The sequence below is a fragment of the Capricornis sumatraensis genome, chromosome 2 (genome assembly GCF_032405125.1).
Source record: "Capricornis sumatraensis isolate serow.1 chromosome 2, serow.2, whole genome shotgun sequence".
Classification (NCBI taxonomy): Eukaryota; Metazoa; Chordata; class Mammalia; order Artiodactyla; family Bovidae; genus Capricornis; species Capricornis sumatraensis.
The window spans coordinates 121,773,214-121,792,749 of record NC_091070.1 but is presented as its reverse complement, the minus strand read 5'-3'; the positions used below and the strand labels follow the sequence as shown (position 1 = coordinate 121,792,749).

At 37.7% G+C, this 19,536-nt stretch overlaps 1 protein-coding gene across 2 annotated transcripts in view; it reads left to right on the top strand.

Annotated features, from left to right (window-relative positions):
* VPS45 (vacuolar protein sorting 45 homolog) overlaps positions 1-19,536 on the top strand; it is a 69,810-nt gene that overhangs the window by 41,085 nt on the left and 9,189 nt on the right. For both annotated transcript variants that reach the window (XR_011144418.1, XM_068964334.1), the window contains one exon: positions 828-959. Coding sequence is in view for 1 of the 2 variants with exons in the window: in XM_068964334.1 (XP_068820435.1) it covers positions 828-959 (132 nt within the window). In the remaining variant the exon portion in view is untranslated. The remainder of the gene's footprint in view (positions 1-827; positions 960-19,536) is intronic.

Genomic DNA, 19,536 nt, shown 5'->3' with positions numbered 1-19,536 from the left:
GCAAACTTTGACAATTTTGAAAATAATGTGATCTCCCTCTTGTTAATATCTACAGAAGGGCCTAATAGGAGAACTACTCACTCTTGTTATGAAGCCGTTTTGATAACGATTGAAACAGTGAAACAGCACAGTATGACCTAAATGAGGCTAGTGACTGAGATGATGTTTCAGAATGTCCAATATCCAAACTACACCCATGAGTTCTTTGTTTCCATGGTTTCTTTTTCTTGGTTTGTCAAAGGATTGAGGAACAAAGATTTTAAGAGAGGTGGGATTCTAGAATTAATTTATATGTCCCATTCTTTTTTTGCACTCAAAATACTAAATGTTTCTAGCTCCTGTGTTATGGGGACATCCAAATATACTTTCAAAATACTTTGAGGTCCTTGGACAGAAGCCATTGTAATGACACTGTACTAAGTATTTGACAAAGGGCTTATATATGAACGGAGATGTGTAAGCATAAATTACTGTTATATTGATATATCACAGTGAAGTACTCTTCAGCCTCTTGAATATAAAAGAATATTTCTACATTTGGTTCTAGCAAACACTATTGTGCTATTCTGAAATCCACAGCACAGAAATTATAAGACATCCGCTCATAAACAGAAAGCAAATCACTATTCAGCATTTCCTGCTCTGTTTCCTGCCAATTTGAGATAATTAAAACTTTTTTTAAACCTTTTATTCTATTCTGCTTTAATTCTGCTTCCTTTACCAAAAAAGAAAGATTCAGAAGTTAAAACTGTGTATATAATAGTACAGCAAATCTTTGCCTTTTTTTCCCCCTTATCCTATAAAACTAACTTTCTTCATTATTGCAGACCTCAGGATATCGTTGTGTTTATCATTGGAGGAGCCACCTACGAAGAGGCTCTAACAGTTTATAACCTGAACCGTACCACTCCTGGAGTGAGGATTGTCCTAGGAGGAACCACTGTGCACAACACGAAAAGGTAAGGGAGAACATTCAGTCCTGTCATTCTTTCCCCTTTCCCAGAGAGGAAGACTTAAATTCCCTTTATGTAGGAAAAGTAATGTCAGTGCTGACCAAATTAAATACAAAAATGAGTAAGATAAAGATAGAACACAAAAAATAAGAAAATAAGTGCCTGGAGAGAGAGGGAAAGGAGCCATGGATTCTGAGTGGCTAAGAGAAACTAGTTTCATGGAGATGATAGTGTGTAAACTGAGCCTTGGATTTTAAAAAATGGACATAAGGCGGGAGAGCACATTCTGGGCAGATTTAACCACATGAACAAGTAACGGAAAGCTATAGACGACATACATAGAAAAAGAACAGCAAGTAGTCAACTAGCTGGAATGCCATGATTGTGGAAGGCCTTGAATTCCATGCTGAAGAATTTTTTTCTGGTTTCTTATGTAGAAAATGAGGAATCATTGAAAGTTTTCAAGCAGTACAATTACAAGAAGGTCACAGTATTTTAGGAAGATTAATTTGGAAGCTAAAGATAGGAAGGACAAAGGATGAGGAGGAAACTAGAGACCCATGGCATGAGAGTTAAATTTAATGATTGGGAGCCCTCAGAGATCCATGCTGAGCCATGCATACATAGATATACAGGAAGGCATTAGAGGTGTTTGTGTACTTTTTTGCTTTGTATTATTTGCCTCATTGCACTTTCTGTTTTATAACCTGCATTTTGTAGTCTACGGTAAAAACTTATAGTTCTAAATATATAATCATTCCTTAAACAAATATTAATGGAAAGATAAGATAGACTGGATTCGAATCTTTCCCTCTTACCATTTTTGTGAATTTATGCAAATTAGTTAATCTCTGTCGATTTCCAGAGCTCACTGGCCATATATGTATTTCTTTTCATGAATTTCCAATTCATGTTCTTTGTCACTTACATAAAGGATAGTGACCATTTTTCAGTTACATATTTTGCAAAACATATTTTCCTCTATTTGGTATTTTTGTTTTGTAGTATAAAACGTTTCTTTTTTTTAACTTTTATGTAGTCAGAGTTACCAATGATTTTTGCCTTTGATGTCATGCTTAGAAAGTTCTTTCCCAGTCAAGATTATATAAATACTAACCTCTATTTTTTCCCATGACTTTTAGGGCTTGTATTTAAAGTTATAAATATATAATCTATCAAAGTTTTATTTTGGTGTAAACTGTGTAGTAGAGCTTACTTTTATAAAATTTGCAGAAATATTATATGTGCATACAAATGTAATTACATACAGAAAAGTATACAAATGATAAGCAGACAACTCAATGAAATAAAACAAAGTGAGTACATCCATGTAACCACCACATAGATCAAATAATAGAATGTCATCAGCACCTCTATAATTGTGTCTCATCTGGAGGCAATATTTTCTTCTCTGGCCCTTTTTAAGATTATCTTTTTGTCTTTGATGTTCTTGTTTCAGTATTATATATCTAAATGTGAATTTATTTTTATTTATTTTAGTTGGTATGAAAGTATATGTTTGGCATTTCATAATTTCTGGAAATTTTCCAGTCATTATTTCTTTAAATATTGTATTTTTTCTACTTCCTCTATTTCCTCCTTGTGGAATTCCTGTTAGCTATATGTTAGGCATTTATCTATTTTTTCGTGTCTCTTAACCTGTTATTTATATTATCTACCTGTTATCTCTCTGTGCTGTCTTCTGTGTAATTTTTTTCATATTAATACTTCAGTTTAGTAATTCTCTCTTCAGCCATGCCTAATCTGTATTTAAGCCTATAAATTCTATTTGCTTCTTTTTCCAATTTGCCTGATTTTTTATTAATTTCTTCTTTTCTCATGTTTTCAAATCCTTTTCAAATTTTTCTTTAACCACATTAATTCTATTATCTGAAGTCCTTGGAGATCTAACTCTGCCATTGTGCCTGCCCATATTGACTCATGATGACTCATATCTGCATGTGTTTTGTAACTTTGGGTTATGAGTTATCTTAGAGAAGACTCATGGGACTCATGAGGGGCCTAAGTTGAAGATATATCCCTTCTGCATAGTTTGTCTTTCATTTAGGCCCGGGTACCCAAAGAGTATTATCAGTTGAGAACTTTGTCAGTGTTAACTTCTGTCCTGAAGAGTTCCTGAACCATGCAGAACCTATACCTGTTTAAGTTTCCTTGTGATCTTCCTGTGCAGACTTTTGTTTTTCTATTCCTTCTTTTCAGTGAGGGCCTCTCAATTACTCAAGAGTCTTAATTCTAATTCCCTTTCTTACTGAGTCCTAAACCCTGGATCCTGATCCTTTGTGGCTGTTAAAATACAGTGTCCTTGTTTATAAACATTGCCATATACTTATCAGGTAGTCACAAGCATTGGTTTATATTTGCCAACCTAAGTTTTGGTTCCCTTTTTGTGATAACTTAAGAGTTTCCCTTAATTTCTTAAGAGGTTTAGCTATTCAATTAAAAGTATGTTTGTCATTTTTTTATCCAGCATTTCTATATGCTTTATTTAATTCCACCTTATCTAGTTGGCCTTCATTTCAGAAATGGAAGTATAAGTGTGGTTGTGATCTTGGAAAAGTTTAAATTGGTAGTAACGTTACATGAAGTTTACTCTAATTTGAAAACTATTAGGTGATATTTGGAAGCTTAGCAGTGCATTCTAAAATGTCACACTGAGTATTTTGTACCTAATTCAGTAGTCTGTGGGGTACCATTGAATATTTTTGAGCACTGAGTGACACAAAATATCACGACTATTTTATTCAGTTTTCTCCCATTGTTCCTACTGGTGGCGGTGACCCCATGGACTGTAGCCCACCAGACTCCTTTATCCATAGAATTTCCCAGGCAAGAATACTGGAGTGGGTTGCCATTTCCTCCTCCAGGGGATCTTCCTGACCCAGGGATCAAACCTTGATCTCCTGCTTGACGGGTGAATTCTGCACCACTGAACCACCTGGGAAGCCTGTTGTTCCTGCTACTGCTAATAAAAATAATAATCGTAGTAGATATTTATTGAACGTCTACTATGTGTTAGGCGCTTTACTAAGTACTTTACATATATTAAGTCATTTAATCCTCAATAAGGTATATACTATTATTTTCAGCACTCTGCATACGGAAACTGAGGCAGAAAGATTAAATAACTTGCCCAAGTCAACATGGTTACAAAGAGAGCCAGTTCTCAGAGCCAGAGTCCATGCTTTTGATCATTCTTCATTTCCTTCATAAATATTACTCGAAAGCCTGACAGTATATTATTTTCTAAATAATATTTAATAATTTGGGGTTTAAAATGTTTTATTACTAGATAGACATATAGGATTTTATTTTCTTAATCTAAATGAGTTCCCTCATGTTTGTATATATAATTATCTGCTTTTAAATAGGCTTTACTATCAGAATCTAAAAAGGCTAATTGACTCTTAAGTGATCTTGCTGCTGCTGCTGCTGCTAAGTCACTTCAGTCGTGTCCGACTCTGTGCGACCCCACAGACGGCAGCCCACCAGGCTCCCCTGTCCCTGGGATTCTCCAGGCAAGAACACTGGAGTGGGTTGCCATTTCCTTCTCCAATGCATGAAAGTGAAAAGCGAAAGTGAAGTCACTCAGTCGTGTTCAACTTCTCGCGACCCCATTCTGAGAGTTAATATTTCCCATTGAGTGTTTGAAGCCTCATGACCCATACCTAGGAACTATAACATCTTCTCTTTAACTTGAAATATTAGACCTTTAAAACTAATTACCTGTATCTCAATTTAAAAAGGGGGCTTCCCTAATAGCTCAGTTGGTAAAGAATCTGCCTGCAATGTGGGAGACCTGGGTTCGATCCCTGGGTTGGGAAGATCCCCTAGAGAAGGAAAAGGCTACCCACTCCCTGGCCTAGAGAATTCCGTGGACAGTCCATGTGGTCGTGAAGAGTCAGACACGGCTGAGCGGCTTTCACTTTCAATTTAAAAAATACTTTGGATTTAGAGGAAAAGATAGATTAGCAAAGATTTTTACACATTTTTTAAATATTACATATAAACAGAAATGCATATATTTTCAGGTATGTTTGGCTAATTAATTGTACTGTGAATAAAACTATATTTTATTAAAAATGGGAGGGAGACCCTAAATATCTAGGTTTTTCCTTAAATTACTGTCCCAGGTCCTGAGAAAATAATGTTTAATGTAAAAGTAAGAGAGTAAGGAAGAAAAATAAAAGAAAGTAAAGCAGCTTTGTGGAAGCGATAGACTAGATTCTTCCAACTAGCCAGCTCAATATTTCTCTGTCTGACCTAATAATATCTTAAGCAGTATACCAAATTACATTTGAGCAGATATCCTTAGCAATAGAAGGTTCAATAAAATCTTGGACAGGATTGTTCACTGGCCCCTGATCAATGAAACTTTTAGAAAGAGGGAGTTGCTGTGGTAATTACCAACCTGGAAAAAAATTAATATTTGCAATACATAAATGTTCCAAAAACTGGTTTTTATAATTTACTTTCATAAATACATAGCCTCTAGCAATAAGTAACTAGTGAAATTTTTCACTATCAGTAAGGAGATAGTGAAATTTGTATTTCAGAGACCAGTTATTGTAAAGGCTTAAGTAATTGAAAGCAACAGTTTCAGCTTTTAGAGGAAAGGCTCATTTTTCATGATGATTGTGGACTACCTTGGGTATTACTAGACTATTAAGTAATTAAGAGTTCACAACTCTTAATACATATTGAAATCCCAGACTCTCAGTAAATGGGACGGTTAATATTTTTTAAAACTCAGCTTTATACCTCAATACAGTAGGGCTGTGAGGAGCAATAATATATAGGGGGAGAGAGTTTGAATGATTTGTTTCCGTGAATTGTTAGGGTTTAATTTTTGTGGGCGTCTGTACAATTTCCTATGTAATACATGGATTATTTCTTAAGAAAAAGTCCAAAGGAATAGCTGATAAAGACACAGCTCTCCCTCACAGAAGTATTATTTTGAGAGATTATGGCGACCAGGAAACAGTATACTTTTAGATGTGTCAGGATGAGCGCCCTCATTTTATACTTAGAATTATGTAAAATATGGTATGCCCCGCAAAGATCTGGATTGGTAGGCATTGCAATAAACAGAAATCATACCTCGAGAATTCCCTGGCAGTGTGGGGGTTAGGACTCACTGCTTTCACTGCCGTGGCCCAGGTTCAAGCCTTGGTTGGGGAACTTAAGATCCTGCAAGCCTCGAGAGGTGTGACTGGAAAAAAAAAGAAAAATCATATCTTGTAGCTTGGAGTGTTATAGGCTGATATAGAATCTGTTATCCTTCCTGAGTGGGAAATGCCTGTTGCAGGGTATTTCTGGGATACAGGTCACTTGATTTTCCTGGTGTATTAAGTAAAATCTGATTTATTTTACAGTCAGCTCCCAGCACTACCACCTACTAGTTTATGATTTGGAGCAAGATATTAATGTAATAGGTAGATGGGTCAAAAGTGGTCTCTTGCAACCTGGAAAATCATCTGTACCTCTCATGTAGCAACTTTAATAGTCTTTTTCCTGGGATACCTTCTATTTCTAAAATACATTGACATTACCTTTACTTTTGTTTTGAAACAAAATCTTAATGTTAAGCAAAAATAAAAGGCAATTTTTCTTTCCCTCTCTGAAGTACTTCCAGAACTCAGTGTAACTTTGGTGAAAGAATAGGGACCATGTATAAGTAAGCCAAGTTTTAAGTCAGAAGTTACCTGAAGATATATGTCCCTTAGACTTTACAAGAAAATATATATTAGTTGAATCTGAAATTCAACTTCCTTTTCAGGGTTCTGCTTTAAGCTGCTCTCTCTTAAGTAGTAATACCTTAATTCTTTAAAGCAGTTCTTTTATGACATTTTTTCAAACACTGGTCACAATGAAGCAGAGTTCTACAGGCCTTTTGTAGTTATATGACTTATTTCTGTAGGACCTGTTCTGATTAGGTGTAATTGTAATTATCTTTGTTTAGATTTAAACACTATTTAAAATAGATGGTGTGTGTTTGCTGCTAAAACACCAAGGAACTTTGCAGAAGCGAATTATCTCCTTAGCAACATTCTTAATAAAACTGCCTTCCAAATGAAGAGAGGTAGTCGATACTTTCTTCTCTCTATAGCCATATGAAGTTTAATATGAATTTTGTATTGCTTTCCCTTCTCCTCGATACATAATGAAATACAAAGAAGTAAAAGATAGTAACCAATCACAGGGACTTCTTTAAGGGCATAATTTTAATGCCTTTTTGAAAGCAGAGAACCTGCCCTGAAAAAGGATCCAGGTAAATGGATTCAACAGTACCCTGAACACTGCAAGTGCCTGCCCTAAGCAGTAAATCTTTTCTGCCTCTGGGGCCCATGCAGGTTTGCAGTGTGTAGACTCTCATCTCCTGCCTCAGGGTGTGCCCTTCCTATGGAAGTTCTTCCCCCCTGCCTTACTCCCTTCCTCTTCATTTATCTCATTAGTCATACTTGCCTAATAGAACCTCAGTTTGAGGGGGAATAATTCAAATTTCAACTTCCGGCATTATATATGACATGAGTTGTACTATATCACCACAGATATTTCCACCAAAGTCTGCATGAAACAGTGAGAAGTCATTTTGGCCTAGTTATAAGTTCTAGAATAAACATTTATTGAACAAATGAGGACAGCTATATTTACTGAATATTGGAATGCCTCTGTGAAGAAAAGCAACGATCCTAATCCTTATGAAGCTTTCATTTTAATGCAGAGACAGAAATAAATAATAACTTAATAAATAAGTATTCTTTATAATAAATTAGAAGATGATAAATTCTGTGGGGGAAAAAAGTAGAGCAAAGTGAAGGGAGATCTGTAGTGTGTGGAGGCAGTAGGGACAAGCCACACTACTCAGTGTATCAGGAAAGACCTCATGAAGAAGAGGTCTGAGCAGAGACTTGGAGGAAGTGAGGGAATGAGCCAAACAAATGTGGAGGAGAGCATCTCAGGACAGCAGGGCTGTGGTCCTAAGGCAGGATCTTGCAGTGTATTCAAGGAGACTGGGGTCTGGCGTGCAGTCAGAGAGGTATTGGGGGCCAGATCATGGAGGGCCTTGGAGAATATTTTGAGGGCTGGTTTTTACTGTGAGTCAGAGAACATTGTAGGACATTGGGGTTTCATTTTCTAACAGGTTTATGGAGATAAAATTCATATACTGTACAGTTCACCCCCTTTAAAGTATACAATTCAGTGGTTTTTGGTGTATTCAGAGACATGTGCAGATACCACCACAGTCAATTTTAGAACATTTTCATCACCTCAAAAAGAATCGTCCAGCCTTAAGCAAACACTAAGCTACTTTCTGTCTCTTTCGATTTCCCTGTTGTGGACATTTTATCTAAACGGAAGCATATAACATATAATTGTTTGTGAGTGGCTTCTTTTATTTAGTATAATGTTTTCAAGGTTCATCTATATTATAGCTGTCTTTACTTTTGACAGATGAATAGTATTTCATTGTATACCTCGCTGACAGAATGTGGTCCACTGGAGAAGGGAATGGCAAACCCCTTCAGTATTCTTGCCTTGAGAACAGTATGAAAAGGCAAAATGATAGGATACTGAAAGAGGAACTCCCCAGGTCGGTAAGTGCCCAGTATGATACTGGAGATCAGTGGAGAAATAACTCCAGAAAGAAAGAAGGGATGGAGCCAAAGCAAAAACAATACCCAGTTGTGGATGTGATTGGTGATAGAAGCAAGGTCCGATGCTGTAAAGAGCAATATTGCATAGGAACCTGGAATGTCAGGTCCATGAATCAAGGCAAATTGGAAGTGGTCAAACAGGGGATGGCAAGAGTGAACGTCAACATTCTAGGAATCTGCAAACTAGAATGGACTGGAATGGGTGAATTTAACTCAGATGACCATTATATCTACTACTGCAGGCAGGAATCCCTTAGAAGAAATGGAGTAGCCATCATGGTCAACAAAAAAGTCTGAAATCCAGTACTTGGATGCAATCTCAAAAACGACAGAATGATCTCTGTTCGTTTCCAAGGCAAACCATTCAGTATCACAGTAATCCAAGTCTATGCCCCAACCAGTAACGCTGAAGAAGCTGAAGTTGAATGGTTCTGTGAAGACCTACAAGACCTTTTAGAACTAACACCCAAAAAAGATATCCTTTTCATTATAGGGGACTGGAATGCAAAAGTAGGAAGTCAAGAAACACCTGGAGTAACAGGCAAATTTGGCCTTGGAATACAGAATGAAGCTGGGCAAAGACTAATAGAGTTTTGCCAAAAAAATAGACTGGTCATAACAAACACCCTCTTCCAACAACACAAGAGAAGACTCTACACATGGACATCACCAGATGGTCAACACCGAAATCAGATTGATTATATTCTTTGCAGCCAAAGATGGAGAAGCTCTATACAGTCAACAAAAACAAGACCAGGAGCTGACTGTGGCTCAGATCATGAACTCCTTATTGCCAAATTCAGACTTAAATTGAAGAAAGTAGGGAAAACCACTGGACCATTCAGGTATGACCTAAATCAAATTCCTTATGATTATACAGTGGAAGTGAGAAATAGATTTAAGGGACTAGATCTGATAGATAGAGTGCCTGATGAATTTTGGACAGAGGTTCGTGACATTGTACAGGAGACAGGGATCAAGACCATCCCCATGGAAAAGAAATGCAAAAAAGCAAAATGGCTCTCTGAGGAGGCATTACAAATAGCTGTGAAAAGAAGAGAAGCAAAAAGCACAGGAGAAAAGGAAAGATATAAGCATCTGAATGCAGAGTTCCAAAGAATAGCAAGGAGAGATAAGAAAGCCTTCCTCAGCGATCAATGCAAAGAAAGAGGAAAACAACAGAATGGGAAAGACTAGAGATCTCTTCAAGAAAATTAGAGATACCAAGGGAACATTTCATGCAAAGATGGGCTTGATAAGGGACAGAAATGGTATGGACCTAACAGAAGCAGAAGATATTAAGAAGAGGTGGCAAGAATACACAGAAGAACTATACAAAAAAGATCTTCACGACCAAGATAATCACGATGGTGTGATCACTCACCTAGAGCCAGACATTCTGGAATGCGAAGTCAAGTGGGCCTTAGGAAGCATCACTACGAACAAAGCTAGTGGAGGTGATGGAATTCCAGTTGAGCTATTTCAAATCCTGAAAGATGATGCTGTGAAAGTGCTGCACTCAAGATGCCAGCAAATGTGGAAAACTCAGCAGTGGCCACAGGACTGGAAAAGGTCAGTTTTCATTCCAATCCCAAAGAAAGGCAATGCCAAAGAATGCTCAAACTACCACACAATTGCACTCATCTCACATGCTAGCAAAGTAATGCTCAAAATTCTCCAAGCCAGGCTTCAGCAATATGTGAACCGTGAACTTCCAGATGTTCAAGCTGGTTTTAGAAGAGGCAAAGGAACCAGAGATCAATTTGCCAACATCCACTGGATCATGGAAAAAGCAAGAGAGTTCCAGAAAAACATCTATTTCTGCTTTATTGGCTATGCCAAAGCCTTTGACTGTGTGGATCACAATCAACTGTGGAAAATTCTGAAAGAGATGGGAATACCAGACCACCTGACCTGCCTCTTAAGAAATCTGTATGCAGGTCAGGAAGCAACAGTTAGAACTGGACATGGAACAACAGACTGGTTCCAAATAGGAGAAGGAGTACATCAAGGCTGTATATTGTCACCCTGCTTATTTAACTTAAATGCAGAGTACATCATGAGAAATACTGGACTAGAAGAAGCACAAGCTGGAATCAAGATTGCCGGGAGAAATATCAATAACCTCAGATATGCAGATGACACCACCCTTACGGCAAAAAGTGAAGAGGGACTAAAAAGTCTCTTGATGAAAGTAAAAGAGGAGAGTGAAAAAGTTGGCTTAAAGCTCAACATTCAGAAAACGAAGATCATGGCATCTGGTCCCATCACTTCATGGGAAATAGATGGGGAAACAGTGGAAACAGTGTCAGACTTTATTTTGGGGGGCTCCAAATCACTGCTGATGGTGACTGCAGCCATGAAATTAAAAGACGCTTACTCCTTGTAAGAAAAGTTATGACCAACCTAGATAGCATATTCAAAAGCAGAGACATTACTTTGCCAACAAAGGTCCGTCTAGTCAAGGCTGTGGTTTTTCCAGTGGTCATGTATGGATGTGAGAGTTGGACTGTCAAGAAGGCTGAGTGCCAAAGAATTGATGCTTTTGAACTGTGGTATTGGAGAAGACTCTTGAGAGTCCCTTGGACTGCAAGGAGATCCAACCAGTCCATTCTGAAGGAGATCAACCCTGGGATTTCTTTGGAAGGAATGATGCTAAAGCTGAAACTCCAAATCTTTGGCACCCTCATGCGAAGAGTTGACTCATTGGAAAAGACTCTGATGCTGGGAGGGATTGGGGGCAGGAGGAGAAGGGGACGACAGAGGATGAGATGGCTGGATGGCATCACGGACTCGATGGATGTGAGTCTGAGTGAACTCCAGGAGTTGGTGATGGACAGGGAGGCCTGGCATGCTGCGATTCATGGGGTCACAAAGAGTCGGACACGACTGAGCGACTGAACTGAACTGAACTGAACAGTTCACCCCCTTTAAAGTATACAATTCAGTGGTTTTTGGTGTATTCAGAGACATGTGCATATACCACCACAGTCAATTTTAGAACATTTTCATCACCTCAAAAAGAATCGTCCAGCCTTAAGCAAACACTAAGCTATTTTCTGTCTCTTTCGATTTCCCTGTTGTGGACATTTCATCTAAATGGAAGCATATAACATATAATTGTTTGTGAGTGGCTTCTTTTACTTAGTATACTGTTTTCAAGGTTCATCTATGTTATAGCTGTCTTTATTTTTGACAGATGAATAGTATTTCATTGTGTGAAATGAAATACCATATTTTGTTTACCTGTTTGTCAGTGGTGGACATTTGAATTGATTCTACCTTTTGGCTGTTATGAGTAAGGCTGCTTATAAACATTTCTGTACAAGTTTTTGTGTGTATTGTAAAGTTTTGAGCAGAATCATGACATCTGACTTATATTTTAGCAGAATCACCGTGGTGATCAAAGCTAAAATGAATTAAGACAAGTATTATTTATCTTAAAATGTTCAGAATGAACAAGGGTTATTATAAAAAGGCAAGTTTCCTAGACATGTATAAATGAACTATGCATGCTAAGTGTGCGTGTGTGTGTGTGTGTGTGTGTATGTATGTGTGCATGCACTCTCAGTCATGTCCAACTCTTTGTGACTCTATGGACTGTAGCCTGCCAGGCTGCTCTGTCTATGGAATTTTCCAGACAAGAATACTGAAGTGGGTTGCCATTTCCTACTCCAGGGGATATTCCTGAGCCAGGGATTGAACCCGCATCTCTTATGTCTCCTGGACGCGTTACCACTAGTGCCACCTGGGAAGTAAACTAAATGAACCATATAAATGAACTATGTGAAAGGGAAGGTGTCACTGCAACTCCGTGGACTATAGCTCGCCAGGCTCCTCAGTCCATGGAATTTTTAGGCAAAAATACTAGGCAAGTGGATAGCCATTCCCTTCTCCAGGGGATTTTCCTGACCCAAGGATCAAACCTGTGCGTCTGCTGCACTGCAGGCAGATTCTTTACTGTTCTTAGCCACCAGGGAAGCCTGTACATGAACTATACCCATTATGTATTCACCTACAATAGACTGGGGGCTTCCCTGGTGGCTCAGTAAAGAATCCGCCTGCAATGCAGGAGTCCACCTGCAATGTAGGAGACCCGGGTTCAGTCCCTGGGTCAGGAAGATCCCCTGGAGAAAGAAATAGCAAGCTACTCAAATATTCTTGCCTGGGAAGTCCCATGGACAGAGGAGCCTGGAGAGTTAGTCCATGGGGTCACAAAGAATCAGACACAACTAAGCAACTAAACCACCACCACAATAGGCTGTCATTATTCTAGTTGTGTTTCCAAAGCATGTGATCCTACCTTGCAAATAAATAAGCATCTTGATTTGGGTTTTGAGCTGGCTTGCCTGATGACTTCACAAGTCAATCAGTGTTAAGGAGTTCTGGATCCTTGCTGGAAGCAGTTGTCACGCTAGGTTAGCTGTGTGAGCCGAGAGTTCAAGAACCAGATCAGAACGGATAGAATTATTCTCCCAATAGATGAAATCCCTCTGTCTTCTCAGAGTACAGGGTCGAAGTGAAGGAGAAAAGGGAGGTGAGGTGACAGTATTAGTCAGTAGTGCTGTCAGCATTACCCGAGCCCCTGAACTGTGTGTGAAGAGAGCGCTTCAGTCTTCCGCGTTGCTGTCCGTCGGTTCAGTACTTTCTTTAGACTTTTGACAAGGGGGAAATGTAACGCCAGATCGACCATCCTCTTACTGCCAGATTCCCTTTCAAACCAATAATAATGATTACACATAGTAGGTTCTTTATAACTCTACTGGATCCAATTAAACCCTCATTAACTATAAGCCTGCACAATAATTGTTTCATTTTTCAGTTAATTTTCTTTCTAACTAGCAAAGACAGATGTAGAAAAATCGGCTTCCCCCGCCCCAAGTAATTCATGCTCATTGTAATACAAAAATTAAGTATAAAAGTCAAAAGTCATTCATACTATTACACTACTCAGAGCTAACCACTGTTAACATTTTGGTATATTTTCTCCTAATGTATTTGTATATATCTTATTTTTGGTTGAGCTGGGTCTTCATTGCTGTGCGCAGGCTACCTGTAGTTGTGAAGAGCGGGGGCTACCCTTCGTTATGTTGCTTGGGCTTCTCGTCTGTGGCTTCTCTTGTTGCGGTGCACGGCTTCTAGCATGCGGGCTTCAGAAGCTGTGGCCCGTGGACTCAGTAGTTGTAACTTGCGGGCCCTACTAGCTCAGTAGTTCTGGCACGTGGACTTAGTTGCCCGCGACATGTGGGATCCTCTTGGGCCAGGGATTGAACCCAAGTCCCCTGCATTGGCAGGTGGATTCCTAACCTCTAGACCACCAGGGAAGCCCCTCCTGATGTTTTTTCCTTTACTTGAAAGTTTTTGAGTTTTAGAATCACATTACATTCATTGTCTTTAAAGTTTTGACTTGTTTTGCTTATTTTTAAGTGTACTTTTACTTATGCCATATTATTTAAATTATTTTAAATGATCCAAATAGCTCTACAGTTTCGATTTTAAGGGTGTATCTCTGTTTAACTATTGCTATTCAACATTCAGATTGTTTATAGTTTTTTGCTTGATATAAATATTGCAGTAAGCATCATGTATATCAATAAATCCTTGTCCTACCTCTGAATATTTTCTCAAGATAAATGTACAGTGAGGCAGTCTCAAATATTGCTAGTAGAAATGTAAATCCATAACTTTTCTGGAAAGCAGCATGAGGCTTCCCTGGTGGCTCACTTGGTAAAGAATCCACTTGCACTGCAGGAAACGCAGCTTCGATCCTTGGGGCGGGAAGATCCCCTGGAATAGGAAATGGCAACCCACGCCAGTATTTTTGCCTGGGAAATCCCATGGACAGAGGAGCCTGGTGGGCTTCAGTCCATGGGATCACAAAAGAGATGGACAGGACTGAGCAACTAAACAACAACAACATTCAAAGGCATGGGGTTGACTTCATGGTTCTTGTTCTTGAGGTTTTTTTCGCTTCTTGATTTTTGTTTGTTTCTTGATTTTTAAGAAGCCCTGACTCAGGTGTTAGAAATGTTCTATATCTTGATGGAAGAAATGGTTACATGACTAGATATATTTTTCAGAATCATCAAATGACATCCTTAAAATTGGTACATTTATTGCCTATGAATTATATCTCAATTAAAAATTAAAATTTTGAAAAACAGCACTGCAGTACCAAACTGACACTTTTTCCTTGATATAGTCAGAAGGATAAAAAGATTGGTAAAGAATCCACTTGCCCTGCAAGAAATACAGCTTCGATCCTTGGGGCGGGAAGATCCCCTGGAGTAGGAAATGGCAACCCACGCCAGTATTTTTGCCTGGGAAATCCCATGGAGGGAGGAGCCTGGTGGGCTGCAGTTCATGGCTGCAGAAGTAATTTTCTCATTATGTATTTCAGTGCTATTTAGTGGCATGCCCGGGAACCGCCAGATATAAGCTGGTGTTATAAGCACATGATGTGAGAAACACTGACCTATAGCAACTCCTAAGAGGCAATTAGATAACATTAAGAAGTTAAAATTTATTTAACATATACTATGTGTTAGACACTGTACTTTATACCTGTGCTGTCCAAAAAGGTAACCAGTAGCCTCTGTAACTATTGAGTACTCTTGAGTACTCGAAATGTGGCTAGTCTAGTTTGAGGTGTGCTATAAGTATAAAATACATAATAAATTTCCAACTTAATACACAAAAAGTGTAAAATATCTCAATTTTTAAAGTTGATAATGTCTTAGTTATATGGATTAAATAAAATATACAATTAAAATTTATTTTACCTGTTTATCTTTCTAATGTGCTTACTAGAACATTTAAAATTACATAGTAACTCACTTTTGTGACTTGCTTTTCATTTCTGTGGGATAGTAGTGTTTTATTCATTAAATTTTTGTCTAATTCTCATAACAACCCAGTGAGGTAGGTATTTGTATTATCATCAACCTATTTTTCATATGAGACTTAGAGTAGATAAGTACTTTTTCCAAAGTCATACAGCTAGTAAGTGGCAAAGCTGGAATTGAACTCAGTTTGTTTCCAGTCTGAGCACACAGTTGAAATAATATTTTAGGAAGTTTTATCTAGCTATGATTTTTTAAATCCCTTGCTTATAAATGTTACTTATAAGATAGCCAAAATGTGTGTTTTTACCAAATGGAAATTGTGTGATGCTTTCTGCTTACTAAAAAAATACTGTAAACCAAAGCAGGGAAAAAAACAGTACAAAAGTAAGGAATCGTTTAGTTTTGTTGCATAGTTTTTGCCATCCAATGATAATTAAGAATGCGATTTAAGACAGTGTTGCTCTTTGGGTAAAAATGACTAATTTGATTAACTAGTGGCAGCTGTTAGTTTTATTGCTACCTGAGATGATGCCTGAATGTTGGTAATAATAGAATTCTGATTCATTAGTTTTTTTAGAGAGAGAAAGTACAGTTTAGGGCTTAGAAAACAGTTTACAGTTTGAATTTCTGTAAATAAATGGGAAGCTGGGAGGATGTCAATTCATATTATAAACAGGTTCTTTATAGATTTCTACTTAAACAAGTAACACTAGAAACTTGGACCTTCTCCTGTAACCATGAGTTGGTTTGCTCTCTGAATTATTTACTGAAAAATCAGGATCCTGTGACAGAATTTGCATTTCAAAGAAAGAGGAATCCGGAGGACACTTCTTCACTTGTAGGTATTTCAGAATCAGTTTTGAAACTGTTGGAACTATCACCATCTTGGTAGGGATTTGGGGGAGAGTTTAACTTTCCTCTTGTAACAAAATGTTAAGACACCATTGCCAAGAGCTATGATGGAGCATATCGCCTATCGCTGACAAGTGTTTATTGAGCACTATTATGTGTAAGGTTCTATGCAAGGTGTTAGAAAGATGAAGATATTTTCTATATCATTAAAGATCTCAATGTCTAATGGAAAAATAGGCATATAAATGAATAACTCAAATACAATGCTTTTTAAAAAAACTAAATCAACCCAAGATTCAAATCTGAGTGTGTCCCCTGATTCCAGTTTATTTGTACATTGAAACATATTTTTTAACTAAAAATCACGTTTTGTTACAAAATCAGTATATAATCCTTATAGGAAAAAAAATTTATTGCAGCTAAGCAAAAAGAAGATAATAAAAATATTCATACTACCACCATCTCAGCATTAGAAATGTCAATGTCTTGATGATTTTGATTTTTTTCTGTGAATATGCCACCAGGGAAGTCCTGAATATATACATATATATGTTTAAATAAAGTGGAATATACTATGCATGTACTTTCAATGAAAATACTTATATGTCATTTTTAATGACTGAATGGTATTATGTTGTGTGATTGTACTGCAATTTATTTAACCAATTGTCAGTTTTTTGTCCATTCAACAATGACTTACTGAGCACTTATGTATTCCAGAAGCTATCTTGAAACTAGATACATGGTGATGAACAAAACAAATATTCTTTGATAGTCATTGTTTATCATTTTTTACTTTTATAAGCAGTACTGTAACAAACATAATTTTATATACATCTTTACACACTTGTCCATGTATTCTCTTAGGATAATAGTAATGCCAATCTGCTGACTTCATTTATTATCTCATTTAATTGTTCATGATCCAGAAGGTAGTATTGTTGTGGTCCCAATTTGCAAGTGAAAGAACTGGAACATTAAGAGAAAAATTAAGTAGTTTGCCTTAGGTCATAGAGCAAGGAAGTGCAAAGCTAGAATTCAGATTCAGATTTCTGTCGTCCTAGAGTCCATGCACTGCTAGCAATGTTGAGATGAAACTACTGCATCAGAGAGTATTAACTTTTTTAATATGCTTAAATACTAATTTGCCATCCAGAAAAGTTTTGTTTATACCTTCACATCATACCCTTCCAACCCCAAAGTTAACTGCTCCTGATTTTTAAAAATAGCAAATAAAAAAAATAATTTGTACAGAGAAAGTTGGTTAAAAAACATTTTATTTCAACTCAAATGCAGAGAAAAAAGAAGCAGCAGATAGTGTGAAGTAAGAGACCAATAAATGAGACAGAAATAAGAGGCAAAGGCAGAGGCAGATGCTGTGTGGTTTCAAAGCAGCCCCCACTTGCTCTCCACAGTGCCCTTAAGAGGCCCTGATCTTACACTGGTTTAATGATAGACCTCCACCCCAACCCCTATGTCACTGAGGATACTTTTTTTCTTTTGCTTGAGCTAGTTTGAGTGGGTTTCTGTTTCTTGCAACCAAAAGTTTGCCATTAAGGAAAAGGGATATTCTCTTTTGCAAGTTTATAGGATATGCCTTTTTGTGTAGTATGTAAGCCCCTATCCACTGTTTGCATATTTGTTTCAGGATTTGTTGGGTAGACAGTAAAAAACTTTAAATGAAAGGAAAAACTCAAAAATGCTAACTCTGTGTAGTGAGACATGAGCGACTCATTTACTTCTTTATTTCTTACGTTATTTGCATTTTAATGTTTTTTAATGATGAGAAAATTTTTAAGATATTCCACAGAGTTTTAAAAGTCAGTTTGGTACCATTTGCAATTATTAAGTAGTAAAGTATATAGTTGAGTACCCTCTACATAGCCCTGCAAAACTGTATTTAACTTCCCCAGTTGAATGATGCATCTTTCAGGACATAAGTTCTTTCATTAGGATTATCATTAGAACTCCTCGGCTTGAATGAAACCTGTTATTTATAAATCACCTTTCGATATGCTTTGGTCTTTTAAGAGGCAGTGTAGCACAGCAATTAAGAGCAACAGCTCTAGGGACTTCCCTGGTGGTCCAGTGGCTAAGACTTTGAGCTCCCAGCGCAGGGAAACTGGGTTCAATCTCTGATTGAGGCACTATATCCCACATGCCACAACTAAGACCGGGCAAAGCCAAATAAATAGTTTTGTTTTTTTTGAAAGAACCAAGGGCTGTAGGGCCAGACTACCTCTTTTAGGGGGGCGCTGTATCAGGTCTTAGCTGCAGCATGTGGGATCTAGTTCCCTGACCAGGGATTGAACCCAGGCCGCCTACATTGGGAGCTCAGAGTCTTAGCCACTGGACCATCAGGGAAGTCCCCAGACTACCTTTTATAAATCCTAGTTTTGCCATGTGTCCACTTGTATGACCTTAGGCAAATTAACTTTTTTGTACCTCCATTTTCTCAACTGTAAAGTGGAGGTAATAATAGCTCCTTATATCATTGTTATAATGTTTGGATGATATAATATATATAAAATATTAGAGGAAAATCTGGCATAGGAGAAGCACTTAATATGTGTTGCTTGCTGCTGCTGCTGTTATTGCCATTACATTTGGGGAAAATCAAGTAAAAAAAGACTGTATACTCATCATCAACACCTCTTTTGTCACCCATACTTCCAAATCACTTGGTTTGAAAACTCTTACTGTAACATAATTCAAGAGCAGAATTATATTATTATGCCCAGCAATACTGGGGTTATGGTAAAATTTACTATGAAGATAGCCAAATGCCAGGTGACTTTTGTGGTCTGTGCAGGAAAAACTTTACTAGCTTGATTTCCATTTGTGCTCACACAAATTTCCCCTTTGAAACCTCCAGACTCGGTACCGCTATAATTAATAGACTTTCACAGAGTCTTTAACATCCATGCTTGCTACAGAGAGGTTGTTTGGAGCTCTGTTTCTTGTTGGTTTGGGGGAGTGGGGGGTTTTTGTTTGTTTTGGTATGGTGGTCACCATTCTATTTCTGTAGTTGTTGCTCTGACAAATTGATGTGGTCTTGAATGTTCCCAATAGTGAGAAAGTACATCTATCACTCTCTTTCTTCTCAGATGATAATCTCCTTTCATACCTTTATGAAAGTGATGTTACAGGCAGTTCAGTCTTTGAGGCGTCCATCTTTTGTCCTATGGACCATGAGGATAATCCTTTCTC